This window comes from Apium graveolens, chromosome 1, assembly GCF_009905375.1.
Source record: "Apium graveolens cultivar Ventura chromosome 1, ASM990537v1, whole genome shotgun sequence".
NCBI lineage: Eukaryota > Viridiplantae > Streptophyta > Magnoliopsida > Apiales > Apiaceae > Apium > Apium graveolens.
The window spans coordinates 175,531,768-175,550,092 of NC_133647.1; the positions used below are offsets into that span (position 1 = coordinate 175,531,768).

Genomic DNA, 18,325 nt, shown 5'->3' on the forward strand with positions numbered 1-18,325 from the left:
TATCGTTTGCAGCATTACATATTTTTAATAATTTATTGGCAGCATTATATAAATGCCCTTAAAAAAATTAAATAAACGTTTTATAACTACAGCATAACTATCTTTTTACTTTCTTCACAATACAAATAATTTTATTTGAAAATAATGCTTTTTCTTGCATATTCATTCTATTCAGAATTTAGTCTAAAAATACAAATTTCATTTCACTCTAACACAAGAAAATTACAAAACTAGTACAATTTGAAAAAAGATAACGCGGCTACGCAAAGGAAATAAATAACAGATTTGATTAAATGTTTATAGGAGTAATTATTTTTGTGTTGTAGTCATGATAAAAATTGGTAATCAGTACTAATCAGTTTAGGTACCGATTAAGAATTAATCGGCAAATCAAAAATTAATCGGAACAAAAATCAAATATATTTAAAAATATTTTAATAATATTTAAAATATTTACTTTATTTAATATGAAATATATAATTCAAAATAATTTATAAATATTAATCGCATTTCAAAAAATAGATCGGTCAAATATTTTTTAAAAATTAATCGAGAATTTTTAAAACACTGGTCGTAGCGCAACAAAGCCTCAATTCTTTCTACCATTTGAAATTTAACCGGGAAGCTATAACCTTTAATTGTTTTTAGTTGGTAAATTATAACTAATTTTGACTTGTAAGCTTAAAGCTGCTATGCCAAACATGCCCTTTTCAGCTAAATTAAATTTAAACAGGTCATTCTTCTGCCGCATTTTTCCATAAAAACTTGCAGAGTTCCAGTGCTTTAACATTCACTGTAACCTTCTGCCATAATTAACAGCACAAGCGATGTCCAGCCAGTAAATACACGTGCACCTTTTCCCTTCCCGGTCTTTTGATCATATTGTTCCCAGAAATACCCAGTCTGCTGATAGTTCTTAACAACAGTTCTGAACGAAAAGAATGAGATAAATACTTAGCTATATACCCGGAAACAAAAACTACTAAATGAAATTAAGATGCATCGCGGGGATGAATGACGTCAGATCTACCTTATCAAATTGCTTCTCAATTCATTATAAATATTTTCAGCTCTTTCTCTATACGGGCCATCCTCTGAAAATTGAAATCCAGAAAAGAACTTTAAAGGTAATAAATTACAATGAGACACATAAAGTAAAAAAACCATCAGCAAAATAAAAATAAAAAGGGTGACCAGCCACCTGCTCTTGATGTGTTACCTTTAGAGTAGTGATGTAGCGAGGAAAGAATCAAGTAATTCATGTTCATCCATATAGGACCTCGCCAATAAGGTGGGTCATGCTCTGTGTTGCGTTTCATGTACATCGAGCTGCACACCATTGAATAGATGTATTTACAAATAGTATCATGCATACCATTAGGTTTTCAAACACAAATTGTACGCAGCAGATATAAATTCTTCATCTTGCCTTGTTTTTCCCAGAGAACGAAGTCCAAAGTCAGTCCACAAGATGGAATTGTTTGAGATGATGTCAAGCTGTTTTCCTAGAACCCATGATTGCTGTATGCACATTAGCAAATGTCACCGACATGTCATGAGAAACATGAAAAAGGCAAATGTCACTGATAGCAAATCTTTACATGGTCTCATATGCAACTTACAGGAGGAATAATTCTCCAAATCATCGGAAAAAGGCTGATATAACCAATATGAGGAACTAATCCTAATACTGGTTCCTTGGACACCTCTCGGACAAGCTTTCGACTAGGGAAACCATTAGATTCCTCCACAAGCTGCCACACTAAGCGAACCTGAGAGAGGAAATTCTATCAAAGACTTTTACATGCTACACAGAGACTGAACAAAAGCAACAATCGGGAACATTTAATATAAGACATCTAACCATATACCTTTTCTGAATGATTTCCAAAATCAAAATAAGTCCCGTGGGAATTGTCAAGGTGCATCTGAAGTAACAAACAATCAAAGTAATCATATTTTAGTATTTAATCGTATAATGAATATTGTAATAAAATGGTGTGTTCCATTTATTGGGTTAACCAGTGTTTGCTAGGTATTTACAATGTTGATTCTTCTGATAAAGAGCACAAACCTTATTAAGAAGTTCGAAATCTGAGAGCAGCTTGGACGTCAAACCATATTTCTGCATCAAACAATTTTTGTTTGATAAATCAAAACCCAAAAAGGAATGCAACCTTAAAAAAGATATTCCACCCAGATACATACCTTTCCCGATTCAGTTTTCTTCGCAAAAAGCTCCGAGATAGAGTGCATACAATCTGCTGCAAGAAACATCCAACATCTAAGATCCAGGTGACGTTCTTCGTCACTTGGATGTGATGCACGTGGATAATCATCAAATCCAGAAGACAGCGTCTGAAATGTCATTATAGTAAGAATATTGCCACACTACGTTTATCAATATTTTTAAAAGCCTATAAAGTAGGACCTTCGGATTTAATTCATGGATGATTGCACTGTCTCTTCCATGCCAGAAGTAGGTATTTGTTTCCTTACCTATGAAAGAAAACTTGATTGTAAAAATCATCATACGAAGTTTTAAATTAACTCATAAAAAGTGGAAACTGGAAAGAAATCAAGATACAATAATTTTATGGGTTGATTTTAAACTCTGTAGAAAAAAGGCAAAGGTTGAAAATTAAAGCACAATGATATCAACCCTATGTCATTTAATTTTTATTGTTGAAATTTGTGCAAACTTCTTGAAGTTTCTGGAAGTAATTTAAGAGTTAATCATGCATTAGAAGGTTCATGAATATGTACCGCATTGATATAAGTACTTCAAATCTATCTAGACACGTGTTTTTTAAAATAATTCTACTGCTACTATAAACTGTACCCTGCAGTTGCCAGTATGTAGCAGATCAGATTTCAGAATATATTACGAATTAATTTACCGGTTCTCTAAGTAGTAAAGAGCAATTTTTGTGTGTGTAGTTTCAATAAACTGATGAGGAACTGCAGTTAGTGTTTCTAGCTACAGTTTACAGAGTAATCAAGTTCTCTTAACTTAGTATCAGAGCTGTTGTGTGCTTTGTGCGGGCTGATTGCTACAAAAGAAGGCCAGAGAAAGTGCTATTGCTGGTGCCTCTTTTCTTCCCAATATATGGAAAATAATGGTGCAGCTTCTTCAAATCAGTTTGACATGGTGATTTGACTAACAGAAACTAACAATATATGATGCTTATAAATGCTTATTCAAGATCTTTGTGATATCATCGACAGAGAAGGTGCTAACAGCAGCTACAAATAGTGGAAAGCCTATTTGTGGCTTAAAGGAGTAAAGCCTGAAATGGTGGGGGTAAGCCTGAACACATAAAGAAGTTCTGTAGATCAAAATATGTTGAAATGCAGGAATATTAATAGCAAGGACGAAATTTTTGTTGATTGAAAAACTTGCTTTTCAACCGAGAGAACAGAAGTGGCTCTGGTTCTTTCCTTTTATTGCAAAAGGGATACACGTAAAACAGAGCAATTATGACAGTGGACAGCTCCTTTCAGAATTAAGAAATCAGAACATTTTCAAATATATTTCCTCTGTACTCTCAGTAAGAACAGCAGCGTTTGTGTTAGTTTCTATTCTAGTTTTCATTAAACTGCTCTTAGGTCTACATATCGTATTTCTAGAATCTAGCTGTAGTTTAAAGAGTAACTGCAACTTTTTTTTTATTAAAATATGGAATCCTGCCCTTGTTCTTGATTTTCTTAATCTGTATATATCTCTTGACTTTTGAAGTTGTGTAGAGGGATATAAAACATGTCCGACTCGACATTGTTGCTGTTACAATGGGGCTTGATTTGAGCGTGATGGATTCGCTCTTACATTGAGGTGCCACCATGCCAGATATAACAAGATGTGTGGACAATAGATTAAATACTAACAGCATTATTCACATCATGTGATGCAAGAAAACAGCTTATAAATACTTTCAAAACACATATAAACCTGATTGTGTAGTGTTAAACCACTGAAACCATGCTTCAAGACGAACAAAAGCCCTCTCTAGAAAGGAAGAGATCTTTGTCTGTTCAAGATCACTGAAATTCTTCTTCTTCATGCTGCAAACCAGATCTGGGGAAAGAGAAGCATAAAGGATGCCATTATCACAAGCAAGAAAGCACCTTCTAACCAAATTATAAAATAGAATGTTGTGATGTTAAAACTCTGAGAATACCATTGAAACTAAATGATATTTCAATTGCTTGAACCCTGGCTATTCATCATTCTGACGAGAAGAGAAATGATATGTAGTTGTACAAAAAGCAAGGAATTTAGTTTTTGTAACCAATTCTAGGATACGAGTGATGGACAATTGTGCATGGGTACTCTGAAACGTAGTTAAGAATATTCAAAATAATTATAATCAACTGAATACGGTGAATCAACGAATTTTTTTTCTACAATCTACATTATTTCAATCAATGAGAGATACACCTGTTTGCAGAGAAACAGAGGTGGAGGATGGAGGAAGTCTCAAGTACTGACATGACTGCAAACGAACCATCAGTAGTCACATGCACCATAATGGTATTTAAAAACAAAGCGTCCAGAAATATTCTGTTTTGCCTAATTGCTTACAACTCAGTAAAAGGACCACATTTACAACACCATACTCTATTCTATTTTCCCTCAGTAAAAGGACCACATTTACAACACCATACTCTATTCTATTTTCCCTAAGATGGTCAACATGCACATCTTTTCTTCTTTCCTCGCTATTTTTCATAAATTTGGACACTTAAACTTGCACAGAAATGAACCCTTTTGTTCCTAAAAGTAATATTAACACTACTATTTTTAATGTAGCTTCTTGAACAAGTAACTTTAACCAATAAAATAGATAAATAAGCAGAAACTCTTAAACATAATTATCCAAGAGCGGCAAAAAGAAAATGTAAATGTACCGCGTAAAACTAAAAATAGAGTTGGGGGGTTCCCATTGGTTGGATGCTGGAGAACAAATTCAGCTGGTACCTTACTGCAAACATAAGAAAAGGTAAATTATTATTATGCAAATCGCATAAATAGCACCATTGGAACCATGACGTAGAAAGTTGGCCATGAGTCATGACCACCCCCACCCACACGGGGAAAAACGTTACCTAAGAGCTTCGGCACCTAAAATTTGCTCACGTGGAATCCATCCATCAATATTCATTAAATCTAGCCAGTGGCCAACAATATCCAAGCTGATGAAGATATCCCATCGCCTATTAAACAGACAAGTCAATTTGTTGACATGTTAGAGAAGTCAGAACTGAAGGAAAATCAGTAAAGTAAACATAAAGTACACCAGAAACTACACCAGATCAGTAGTTGATGAAAACCTTCATCCCATAAGAATCCTCTAGGAAAGAATGGGCGACTGGGAACAGCTGTATATAGCTCAGCTGGCCAATATGAAATAAAATTCCTTTCCAGTTTAGCCTGCATGATTAGGATGGTTACAAGCCAAAGCGTTTCACCTTCAAGATATTATATGGGCTATAAGCCTATAACAAAATTGTGGTTGGGTAGTAAGATAATTACATTGATGTCATTTGGCAAGGCGATTTTTGATTCTCCATAAAAGTAACCAATTCCCCCCAACAAATTACCGATTGCAGCCTTGCCAATTGTGACAGTATTAGAATCAAGCTGAAAAATTAACAAAGTTTTAGGCTTTCAGAGTTTAATGCATATTTGACAATAAAGGAAGCTTAAATTAACAGATACTTCAGTTAAGTCATCTTCATATGGTCGTAAAATTAAGAGCATTGTTTGTACTTATGTTGAAACCAGCAGCTGGCTGACAACATTTTGTACAACTATGAAAATATCAAAGACAAAATAAACTTTTTAAAAACTAGCACTTAGGGTGTACGTAGCATGGCTGAGTTAGAAGTTTTTATTAAAATAATATGGCTAGTCCACGAGTGCCTCCAATTACGAACTAAAATATATATCGAAAATAAATAAATTAGATTAACAATGTTACTAAATGTTGGGGAATGAATATACAAGGAAACTGTATTTCTATTAGTCAATAGTTTAACAATGGCTGTAACAGCGCCAAGTCGAGCCTTGAAGCTCAGGTACCTTCCAGAACTAGTCGTAAAAAGTCAACAAGCAGTTTATATACATATTTTTTACTAAATTAATATAAGTATAATATAACTGTACGCAACAATGTCACAGTTGATATGAATAATGTTATAATGACATAATAACAAGTTTAAATCAAGCTTATTTGCTACACAATACTCCATCTATCCCGTTCATTTCTATACACTTTCTTTTTTGGGATGTCCCATTCAATCCTATACATTACAAAACTTACCAAAAATAGTAAAAGTTTTATAATAAAAAAATTAACTACACCCACTTACATCCACTACTTTTTTCCACCATACTAACTTTATACATTAAATATTAATTGGTTTCACCACTTTACCCACTTTTCTTAGTTTTTCTCACAACATTCCACTTTTTCTTAACCTCCATGCCCAAACCAAACGTATACTTCTCAATGGGATGGAGGGAGTAACATTTAAATACCAAATATTAAACATGTCCAAGCAGATAAAAACATAAGTGATGATGAAAATCAAGCGAAGTCATCCAACTCAATATTATGTTCATCTCGATGATCATGATTATCACGGCTCCAAGTCGGTTGTCGAGGGATTATCACAAAAAATAAGTCGGCCGTTAAAAAGCCTCAATGGCCCGGTACCTTTGAGGAGACTAGTCGTGGATTGTCAGGTTGTCTTTGTGAAATGGTTTAACTATTTTATTCAGTAGAAAAATTAGTTCTTTATCACTTGAATATTTTATACATGGGGCTTGAAGTATCAAGTATGTACCTTATTTATAATAAACACTTTTGCTTACAGGTCTTAGGCCATTAAGTTATTATATTAAGTATTGAGAGCTGATAGGTGCACACCCTCCATTTATACGTGCACGCGTGCACTTTTATTGGAATTACGACCAAATTATCCTTATTCAACATTAAAAGAGGTTGGAGTCATGTGTGTGCACGAGGGTATTATAGTTTTGATCTCAATAAAGGGTGTGTACCTATACATCAAGGTGTGCACATATCAGCTCCTGTATCAATCCTACTCAAAAATCAAATTACTAACCTATAACAAATAACTAAATGTCTTAAAAGAAAAAATATTTAAATAAAAATAACCCAAAAAAATTTAAAAAACTCGAATGTTATACAAACTCAACTAAACTACATTAAAATTTACAATAAAAAGATCCGAAACAAAAACATACAACTATCTAACTCCAAAAAACTTATACCACTCAAATATAACTTTTCAATAAATATAAATTTTAAATAACAATATAGTAGTAAAAATGCAAAGTACTAAATTAAAATGGATTAAATTTTATACGTGTGTAGCAACATATTTTTCAAACAATCTCACACATAAAACACAAATATGAAAATTTAATTATTAAATAAAAACACAAAATTAATACTCATGTTTTACTTGACGCAATATTTGTGGTGATAAATGATAAAACTAACTAAACATAGGTGGCTATATGAAGGGATTTAGTTGTCTCATGTGTCATCTTCTGTGTCATCTTCTCTTCTGTCTTTTCGCTAAAATTTATCGTTGTCTTAGGTGTCATCTGTCTTTCCGCCAAAATTTATCGCCGAACTGTATTCTTTTCCGCTGAAATTTAGAACGGAAAGGTAGCTTTTTTTAATCCTGGCCCTTGAATGGTTGATCCGACAGTGAGGGAATTGATTGTTAAATAACTAATCCCTAACTAGTAATTGTTAAGGACCAAGACCCTTCTATCAATTACATACATTGATAAAAAAACAGATAGTTTTGACGTTAACTCAAACGTTAACGTTAATTGTCAGAAGGACATTTTTGGTAACATTTTTATATTTCAGTTTGCATCCTAAATTTTTTTCTCAAATCTTACTTTGCATCCTAGATTTTTGTAATTTATGTTATCAAAAAATAATGGTAATTTCAAATTATCAAAAAATAACCTAGTCATATTATTTTTTATGTTCAGGTTAGGATTTTAAAACCGGACCATTAGTAAATTTGGTTTAGTGTATATAATTTTTTGACACGGAATCTTTACTATTTTGGTTGTATATTAAATTCTAAAAGTCAATATATAAATTTTATGGCTCACCTGAAACTCACAAAATAATAATTAATTCAATGTTGTTTTCATAATTATAATATAACTGGAATCGGAAAGAAAATAGAGAGAAAGATGATTAAGAATTTTATAATACAATATTACTTTATTTATAAAATCTACAAATCATAAAAGCAAAAGTTATTTATGAATTTAAGTATATGTTTTAAGTATTGTACAAGTAAATATCATGTAATATTATATAATTTTGACCGTTTAAATTGATTTTCAAGTATTAGGATCAGACTATATTTAATTATTCCCATTACACTTATTTTATTTAGCTAATGACTGTTTACTCTTTTTTCTTAATATAATACTCTCTCCGTCTCATAATTGAGACTACTATAAATTATAGTTCCGTAATTGATTTTTATAATTTTTCTTTGTATAAAAAATTGAACATTAAATTTTTATTTAGAAGAAAAGAATTTTAAAAAAAAATTGAGCCATCTATATTTTATAAGAGTTTTAAAATGGGTGTCGAACCCCCGTCCCCCAATATAAAGAATTGAGTGGGACAGAGGAAATATTATACTTCGACTTATTATAATTCATTTTAAGTTATACCAAAACTTGGAAAAGGGAAATTGAATTATTTTAGATAAATTTATTTATTTGCTTAAAATAATTGTGGGATGCAAACTGTTATAATATAAAGTTAAAGACCTAAAAATGAGATTCAAGATAAAAGATGGGATGCAGACTGTAATTTACGTTTGCATAAATTTTTTGAAAATATACATTACCAGAAACACACCTCCGACGATAACGTTAACGTTTGACTTCACGTCAGAAACGTTAAAAGGATGCTTATTGACCGTGTTTCTAAACTTTGGGGCGCAAACTATTTTAGTTTAAAATATTTCAGCCAAAGTTTTGGAATGCAAAATGCAAATAGTCTAAAAGTTAGAATTAAAAAATGTAATTTTTAAAAAAGTGATTTGTTCTTTCAGAATTTATGTAATTTAGAAAACAAATATTTTGTACTGAACAAGTAAACCATCTACAGTTCTATCGATACTAATATATAAAAGCCAAAAAATTGAAAGTTTTGGTTTTCGCCCATTTACTATTAATAATATTATTATTACTAATAACTAACCAATTACTTTTTTTAACTAAAACATCGATTACCTTTTTTAAATTAAAACACGTTATTTTTTCTATTTCTCCTAACTAAAGCACCTCCAAAAATATCAATCCCTTCTTTTCTAAAAACTTCCAAAAATAACATGAACAATTATATTTAATAAAATGAAATAATGATATTATAATTATTAATAACCAATCAATTACCCTTTTCTGAAACGCACTATCAATTTAATTCAAATTAACGATATAACATTATAATTTAAATTCAATATTATTTAAAAATTATACAATATTTAAAATAAGTATGTGCATCATACGGGGTTTAAGCTAAAGCTAGTATACTATAACTAAAATACATCTTGTGTTCTGCACCCTAGCCAACATTGCAACAAAACGAATACATATGACCTGTTGATTTAACAATGTAGAAGGCTGATATTAATTGGAAGTTCTAATTTGAGTTCAATATTCTAATTCATAATAAAATTCTAATATAAAGCTGACCCTTATTAAAAATGACAAGAACCTTGGATCATTCATATGTAATAAAAAATTATAGATGTGATGCGATTTCGTATAAATATATGAATTTCTCTTGTTATCACTACATTGTTCTTAGTATATTTTATAAGCATTTATGAATGCATAAGAGATCGGTCATTGATCATAAGTTAGCATAATAAAGAATGAAAAAATATATAATAAGATAGTATAGAAGAAACAATGAATTTGCAGCGATATCTCATTTCTTGGAAGCGCTAATCATCTGGAAGAACTCTTTTAACTTTAAACACAGAGTATAAGTATTATAAGTAAATATTATATATATAATAAAAAAATTATTCAAATATGCAGCTGTAACATATATATATATATATTAAGGGAGTTGCTCAAATGAGAACCCCCACTAATATGAGAACTGAGATCTAATCTCAACCACACGTTTTTGGTAATTACTTTCAATCTAGACCACACACTTTAATTTAATAAATTTTATCAAACTTCACACAACCACCCCACCCCACCAGACCAGCCCCCACCTCCGACGCCTTATCACCACCGCCTCCGCTCTAGCTCTGCCGCCATCCAACCACCTGACATGTTATTTCCACATCTCTCTCTCCCCCGTCTCCCCCAAATCTCTCTCTTTCTCGTACATTAACATTTACATAAATACACTTCAACTTTAAATATGTTGTCATTGTCGTACCAGTCCGGCGTCACCGCCACAGCCCGGCCGCTCCTTGCTGCCCTCTCACTTTCTCTTATAAATGACTGCTCTGATCTGTGCAATTTTCTGATTTGCTACTCAATATCGTTAGTGATTTTCATGGAATTCTGGTGATGATTTGCGTCCTTTTTTGGTGATTTTGGCATGATGTTTGATGGCCGTAGTTGGTGAGGGGAGGGAGATGTTGAATGCGGTGAACGAAAGCAGTGGCAATCTGGTGCTTGTGGTTATTTTTACTTCAAATTTTGATGGTTTTTAATGTTAATTGAGTAGTGATTTTCGTAAAACGTTGGTGATTTGTTGATCTTGATCGGAGGCAGTGACCGAATGTTGGCGATTTCTATTTTCCGATGGTGATTTTTGGTTTAACGGTGGTGATTTTCTGGTGGTCGTCGGAGTTGGTGGTGGCCGGAAACGGTGAACGCCGGAGGTGATGGTGGTTAATGGGTCGTTGAATTAAAAAGATGGTGAATTTTTAAAAATTTTAAAAATTAATTATTAAATGAATGGTGAGAGATGAATAAGATGTATCTAAATGGGTGGATAGGATAAGATCCCATATCTCACAATAGTGGGGTTCTCATTGGAGTAAGACCCATATATATATATATGGCAGGACTCTAAACATAACATATAATTAATAAAACTCTTTGAAAATGGTGAAATAAAAGCAAAGAAGATTCTAGTTAAACCATATTTAGTAAAATGAGACACCATTCAAAAGATAATTGGACTTTTAAAAATCAACAATGATAAATTAAAAGATTAAAGAATAGAGGTTTCTCGCATGAGTACTTGTGAACAAGTGGGATTTTAATCAACAATAATAAATTAACATTAAAATAATAAATTTAGAGTGTAAGTTGTAACTAAATAGGATCCGTTTGCAAATAAGCTTTATTCTTTTCTAAAGGGAAACATGCACAATGACTGGTTGCGCCTCATTATTGTCAACCATATTCTCCATGTTACTGACCAACGAAGATGAGATATAGAATAATTAAAGACGTAGCTTGATATTATCCCACTTAGACCTGCTGAACTTTTAACTCATCATGCTTGATCTTTCAGCCTTAAATATAGTTTTTCCTCAACTATTGCTTGCTCGTGTATGAAAAAATCTAGATAAAGCGAGGACTTCCTTTTAGCTACAGAACAAAATGAATCCCATTTCCTTAAATAAATGAAATGGACGGGTGAAATTACGTGTGAGAAGGAAATCTCATCGCCCTCTTTAAACCATCGAATCCTTCGATTTATCTGCCTCGTTTGTAAAAACCAACTCGGCTAAACAAATTTTTCAAACCAAATTTACACTCTAAGAGATTATAATAATCTTTCCTAATAAAAATTGAACTCAAAAGATATTATTTAGGTGATGGGCTTCCAAAGCCTATGATATTGTAAAAAACAACTAAAGTTCCTTTGGGCATTCTCATAGGTAGTCCAAGGTACTATTAGTACTTAAAATTGGTTATTGTGCATTTTTTAATCTTGCATCCCTAAATTTCAACATGTGCTATATTCCTGTGCTTGTATATATCTTGTGTGCATGACATTTACTAGCAATAATATATTATCTAGGTAGTAATATGTACTGTAATAAAAAGTAACAACCATCAGTTCCCATACATAAGCTAATGTGCAAGAATAAGAAAACGCAATCACTTTTAAAGATCCATATTTCACAATAAAGGGAAAATGCATCTTTTACTACCTTCCCGGATGTGTTAAAGCAATTTCTGAATTTGTCATCCAATTCCTGTTCCTTGTTGCCTAATTTGTTTGTCAATAGAGTACCTATATGTATGAAGAGAATAAAAGAATGAAGATATATAAAACATTTGCATTCTTTAAAGCCATGCAAGAAATAGGTAGTTGTAGTACTATTTATCAAATTTGGATTGAACATCGAATCAAAATATACACAAGAGATACACACAAAATGCCACAATTATAGAGCGACTATCTTCTGAGAATCTCCCAATCACTCTCTTTAATTAAAATTTACAGCCTGATGATATTGTCAGGATATGCTAATTAGTATCCTTTAGTACTGCCAGTGAATCAGTTAATTAGTATCCTTTATATACAGCTTATGAAATACTGAGTAAGGTAATCCACTAACACTAGCAAGGAAGAAACTAAAAACATCCAATGATTAACATCTGAAGTAAGATTCTAATGTAAAACTTTAAGTTTACGACTTTAGTCAAGAAAATAAACTGACAGACAAAAAATCTGAATACTAGAAATGAAACTAATTGATAAGTGTGGACAACTTCCTGTACTTTGTCAAAACTCGCTACTAGTTATGAATTTCCCCTACACTTTATTCCCAAAAAAAATATGAATACCAAAACTATCACAGAGGCCCAAACTAAACTCTAATTACCATGAATTCTAGTGCCTTCAATGTGGGTACATCAAACAGGTACTAAACTGAAATTACACATAAATGCACCTGTGAGGCTGCTAACGCGCTCATCAACATTAGAACTATCAAAACCAGTTCCAGATAAAAAAGCAATGTCAAATTTGAAGGGGATCCTAGCCGATATCTGCAGTACAGTAGAAACGGAAAGGAAGTTGAAAGTATAAACACTAACTGAAACAATTAAAATTAAAGTAATGAGGGTAGTATAGCCAAATGAGATGGGGCAAACTCAGAATCTGTTTGATTATGTACCTGGAACACTAATATGTTTGCAGAAGCATCGGATGTATCTGGAAGATGCAAATGCCTTGATCTTCTAAACTATGGAAAAAGATACAAATGACAGTGGGATATGGATGTAAAAAATTAGGAGACATCCAACAATTACAACCTCAGGAATTGGCCCAGCCAGACAGGTAAGACAAAATGGACAAGGAACTAATTTTAAAATATCTTACATACTTGGTCTCCAAGAGTTGTTAGAACTAGGTCCGACAAATTATGAATGTGAGGAGTCTTGAATCCAGCATAATGGACCTCTAAATCATTCTGCAAAAAAAATTGATCTAAAATGATTAACCATTACCAATATATAGCATATCATAGGGCCAAACGACATATTATTTCATTTTTCCCCAACGTTTTATGAGCATAAAATACAACTTTTACAAAACTAACAATGTATAGGAAACAGATGATTTTTCTTCTTTTAGCTTAGCAAAGTAAAGTAGACTGCATATCTAATATACAGAAGTTATTAATATTTCTTCTATCCACCAGTTGAAATGTAAAGCCTAGAGCCATGTACCAATCAGATACAAGTAAAACTACAAGGAGGCTGAATAGAAGTATTACTTATTGAGATCCTCATATGTGAGAAGAGTATAAATGTTAGTTACTTAGTTGTACTTGGATTCAAAAACTAGCAAACTTTATGAATAGAATTCATGAAACATGTATGCAACGAAGAAACAAACTACAAAGTCACACACATATATTCGTATATTCATATATTTATAAATAAAAAAATCATGAAACCTACCAAAAAGTCCTTTAAATAATTCTGGCAGTGACACGTGCCAGTAATTTGTATATAAATTAGATAATAAGCTTCCAGATTCATTATCAGTCATAAATACATCATAGATATCTAGTTGAAGAACTTATGTACTTTCCCAATAAAGATTGCAACTCTTGTTGAATGACGTACCACTGATTTCAAATGTAGTTGCCAATTCCCGACATCCTCTCGTGAACCTGAGGCCAGAATAGAACTTTCATGAACATTCACAACTCCTCTACCCAGACTCAGAGCTTTATTCCCCTCATCAGCCAAATAAAAGAAGAGGTGTCCAGTTCTCTGATTTTCACCATTAAGTCTAGATTCAATTTACAAAACAAGATCAGTAAATAATATGCAAATCAAGGTTATGCACACCAGGGCGTCCATATGACACAGTGCACACACAACATTTGGATGTAAGGATTCGGCTACATATAATCAATCTATATTAGAAGATTTTTATGTAAGTTATAAGGCTCAATTTTCTTGTTTATGCTCTGAATTTCTAGCTTAAGCCATCAAATATTCTACAAAGGTAAAATAGCATCAATCATTTCAGATATCGTTTACTATCATTTTGAATTTTTGATATACAAATTATTGATCTCTAAATTACCATGTGTAACTAAAATGTAAATAGTGCATGCTTTATCTTATTTTATACAATTATGTATGTTACTTATAACCCTATTGGGACTATTAAGATTGCTATCAAGGAAGAAAGATCTACTAGGCTTCTTAATCTATAGGCAGTTATTTAATTGAATAACATTTGATAATAGCTGACTAATGGCAATGTTTCCTTCAGAATTATATATATTAAAATATTATTTTCTCCTTGGCTTTAAATTTATTATTATCTAACCCAAAAACTATCACTTATTTAAGTTTTGACAGAACGGAAATTTCGGGCAACATAATTCAAAGAACAGTAGCTGTAAAAAAGCATAAACTGTGATCTTAAGTTTCCCCAGGCAAGCAAATTCATGTTAATGTACCTATTAAAATCCAATTGGTGCAGAATATTCCCTGGAACATATATACACTTACAAGTTATATTGTCTCTACCACATGCATGTGTCCCTTGGTAAAGAAAAAATACATAGCATAAAAGACGTGCATATTGAAATTTCTGTAACACGCTGCTAGTATACTGCATACATCTTACATAAATAACCAAAAAAATTTAATTTAAATTTAGATAAAATCTACAGAAAGGACCAAGGAAACTGATTCTATTAGCCTATGCATGTTTGTTGCTACTTATTACGATTTCATGAATATTCGTATTTACATGAAGAAACCGTACTCTGTGACTCTGACCTACTGAAAATAAAATTTCTGATATTGGGGCTTACTAAGCGTAGGCTAGAATAAAAGGTAAGGAAGTTTACATTTCAGCTTGCACATTACTCCGAACTACCCAATCACCTCCATAACCGCTGCTTTTCCCTCTGTATTTCAAGAAACTTGTTTCCAATGTCATTTCTTGGTCAATTATAACTTGATGCCCATAATCCCGCCCATTATGAGAAGTCCATCCGTATTTCTTCAGCTCATCCGAATCTTGGCAGACATGTCGAACTAAATACCTTCTATCCTTTACACCAATCCACATCATTCCACCAATCAAAGACTGTTGAACCCTTCAACATCAAATGCTTATTATGATCACAAACACAACATGTAATGCATAAATCTAAAGGATACTAATAACAAGGTTAATGAAACAACAAAAATGTATCAGCATAAAAATCAGTGTTTCATTAACAGCCAGAAACAGGATGGCAAACTTGAGCTGGGCATACAAAGAACAAGAGAAGATAAAAAACCAAAAATCAAAATCCTTGCAATGTTATATTAAGACTACTCCCTATGACATGATTATGATTGTCATATTATGTTTAAGAATTACAGAGCAGAGGGCTGAGGGCTCAACTTTACAGTTGTAACTGGCATTCACACCTGCACCTTAAAGTATAAAAGTATTGATAAGTAGACCACAACTATGTGATATGTTGACACACATCTCAATGTATCACCTTCATGGAGTTTGTAGATTGCTTAATGTACTATGTGTTCCGACAGTCTCGAGTATCTCAGTGGCAAATTGTGCAGGTGGAGGAACTAAAACACACAATATGTTCCTGCAACTAGTAGATAGGCAAAAATTTTTATGGAATGTGGCTTATATGCTTCGTGCACCAGAGAAGAGGACCCCATCACGTGGTAACATGGTTACACAGATATATTGTGGCGGCCAAGATGACCGATTTTTTTATATTTAAGACGACAGATCATCCTTCATCTGGCCCTAGGCGTCACAAGCAAGACTTATAATCTGTAAATACTTTTGGAACTAGTATTTGACAGGAAAATTAATTTATTTAACTCGGGACATCCCATATTTTCACCTTCTATTACATGCATATAGTTATGTATTCATAACATGGACACCGGGTACACAAGGAAGACCAAATCCTAAACTCTCTTTGGTGGCAACAAAAGCTAAATGTCACAAAACCAAACACCTCCAGAAGCACAAAATTCTTCCACGAATTAGTGCAGAGGAATCCACCAGAATGAAAAATTTGAAAACATAAGTTAGCATTTGTAGATAGAAAAACGCGATTGCTCATAAACAAAATGGCAGCACACACTACAAGTTGAAACTCTTTCTCTTCTTTTTCCAATTAACAAGCACCATAGTTCTAAGTTATCTGAGTTGTCAGTTGTGTGAATCATTGCACCCAAAAGTACTTAATTGATCACATATCTATGCAAAGTTGATCACCAAAGTACTTAGTTCTCAATTTGCCACATTGCAAAATATATGCATTAAATATCGATATTCCTATAAATTTAATAAAATTGCGCAATAATACCTTGCTCGAATTCCAACATAAACATTCGGGCGATAAGTTCCCCAATACAAACTCTCCTTATGCTCACCTTGAAACTACAACCAAACAATTACCAACAAACCAATCAGATCATTGCACACACATAACTACATAATTAGCATTCACGAGTCCGATACGAAAGGAAATACGAGATTATACCATAGGAAGATCAGTTAATTTGGGGGAAGGAAACGGAGTAACAATTCTAAGAATCTTATCATCACCCTCTGCGGTAAAATTAACGAGACGGTAAATAAAAAATAACGAAATCGAGAATGCGAACACGCCAAACCCTAACAAGAGTTTGAGATTGAAGTTTAGATTGTTAATAGTGTTGTTTCTGGCTTTGTGTTTGCGAAATTTTGCAGGGGACTTTGAGTTGCCGGAATTGAGGTCGTCGTCGGTGACGGATGATTTGACTCTGCTCCGGGCAGGTCTCCGGCCAGTTGCAGATGTCATATTTTTCAGGCGAGGAGTAACATCAGACAGGAAATTAGAACTTGGAAGAGAGTAAATGACTGAGGAGTGAAGAATGGTGTTATGAAGGTGGACTTGTGGGGAGTGTTGACTATTTTACTGTTGGGCTGGAAAGAAAAGTGTGTAATACATGCAAACATACATGTCCAGCCCAGTCCACAAACTAATGTATTGGTTGGTTAACTATCGTAAATTGTTGTAAATGGGGGCCTGATATAATGTAATGGATCTAAGAAAAAATGTCCAAAATACACTATTTTTCAGCTACAACGGCCCAAAATGCTGATTGTCGGCACGTTTCACCTAAAATGCTACTAAATACGCATTTTGCACATGCGTATTCAACTTTTATAAAAAAAATTAAAGAACACGCATTCTGAGAATGTGCAAACCTTTATTTTTTCAAAGGAATACACATTCTCAGAATGCATATTCACTACTTGCCAAATTTGAAAATGCGTATCCTTTGTTAATTTTAAAAATTTTGTACTCGCTCTCCCAAATGCGTATTCAATGGGTCTTTTGGGAGAAACATCCCGCCAATCCCCATTTTGGGCATTTCTCTTCAAATGATGGGTATTTTGGGTTTTCACCCCTAAAAAAAATGGCATTCAATTCAATAATTGATATCTTTAAATACAATTGAAATTACTCTTTACAAGTAATCGAAACCTTTTGAATATCATTTTCTTCCACTTATGTTAATCAAGTATTCCCTTCATCTCATATTAGTGTCCTCTTTTAACTATTATATAGTCAAGTTGATCATATTTTGACCGATAATTAAGATAAATTTATTTACTGTTTTTATAAATTGAAAAATATATTTTAAAGAGGAGAAAATATATATTTTGTAATGATATAAATTTTGACGTTTATTTAATTATACATTAAGTATAATTTACGGTCAAAATTCGAATAATTTGACCATTAATTAGTCAAA

The 18,325-nt window shown here is 32.6% G+C and overlaps 1 protein-coding gene across 2 annotated transcripts; it reads right to left on the reverse strand.

The window, feature by feature from the left end:
* Positions 1-573: 573 nt before the first annotated feature.
* Positions 574-17,469, reverse strand: LOC141671689 (mannosyl-oligosaccharide glucosidase GCS1-like). 2 transcript variants are annotated; one of them, XM_074477996.1, is made up of 22 exons: positions 17,065-17,469; positions 16,888-16,961; positions 15,397-15,648; positions 14,150-14,318; positions 13,402-13,488; positions 13,192-13,260; positions 12,967-13,063; positions 12,220-12,302; positions 5,534-5,641; positions 5,310-5,431; positions 5,107-5,214; positions 4,909-4,982; positions 3,950-4,075; positions 2,432-2,499; positions 2,209-2,358; positions 2,075-2,125; positions 1,872-1,928; positions 1,623-1,772; positions 1,430-1,521; positions 1,220-1,329; positions 1,031-1,094; positions 574-928 (listed from the first exon to the last, which is right to left on the reverse strand). In XM_074477996.1, exons 1-22 carry the CDS (start codon positions 17,362-17,364, stop codon positions 784-786), a joined length of 2,556 nt encoding a protein of 851 aa, XP_074334097.1. In that variant the 5' UTR covers positions 17,365-17,469; the 3' UTR covers positions 574-783. The 2 variants fall into 2 exon arrangements, with proteins under 2 accessions (XP_074334097.1, XP_074334108.1); XM_074478007.1 differs by having other exon boundaries at positions 15,397-15,638; positions 17,065-17,129.
* Between the last annotated feature and the right edge of the window lie 856 nt (positions 17,470-18,325).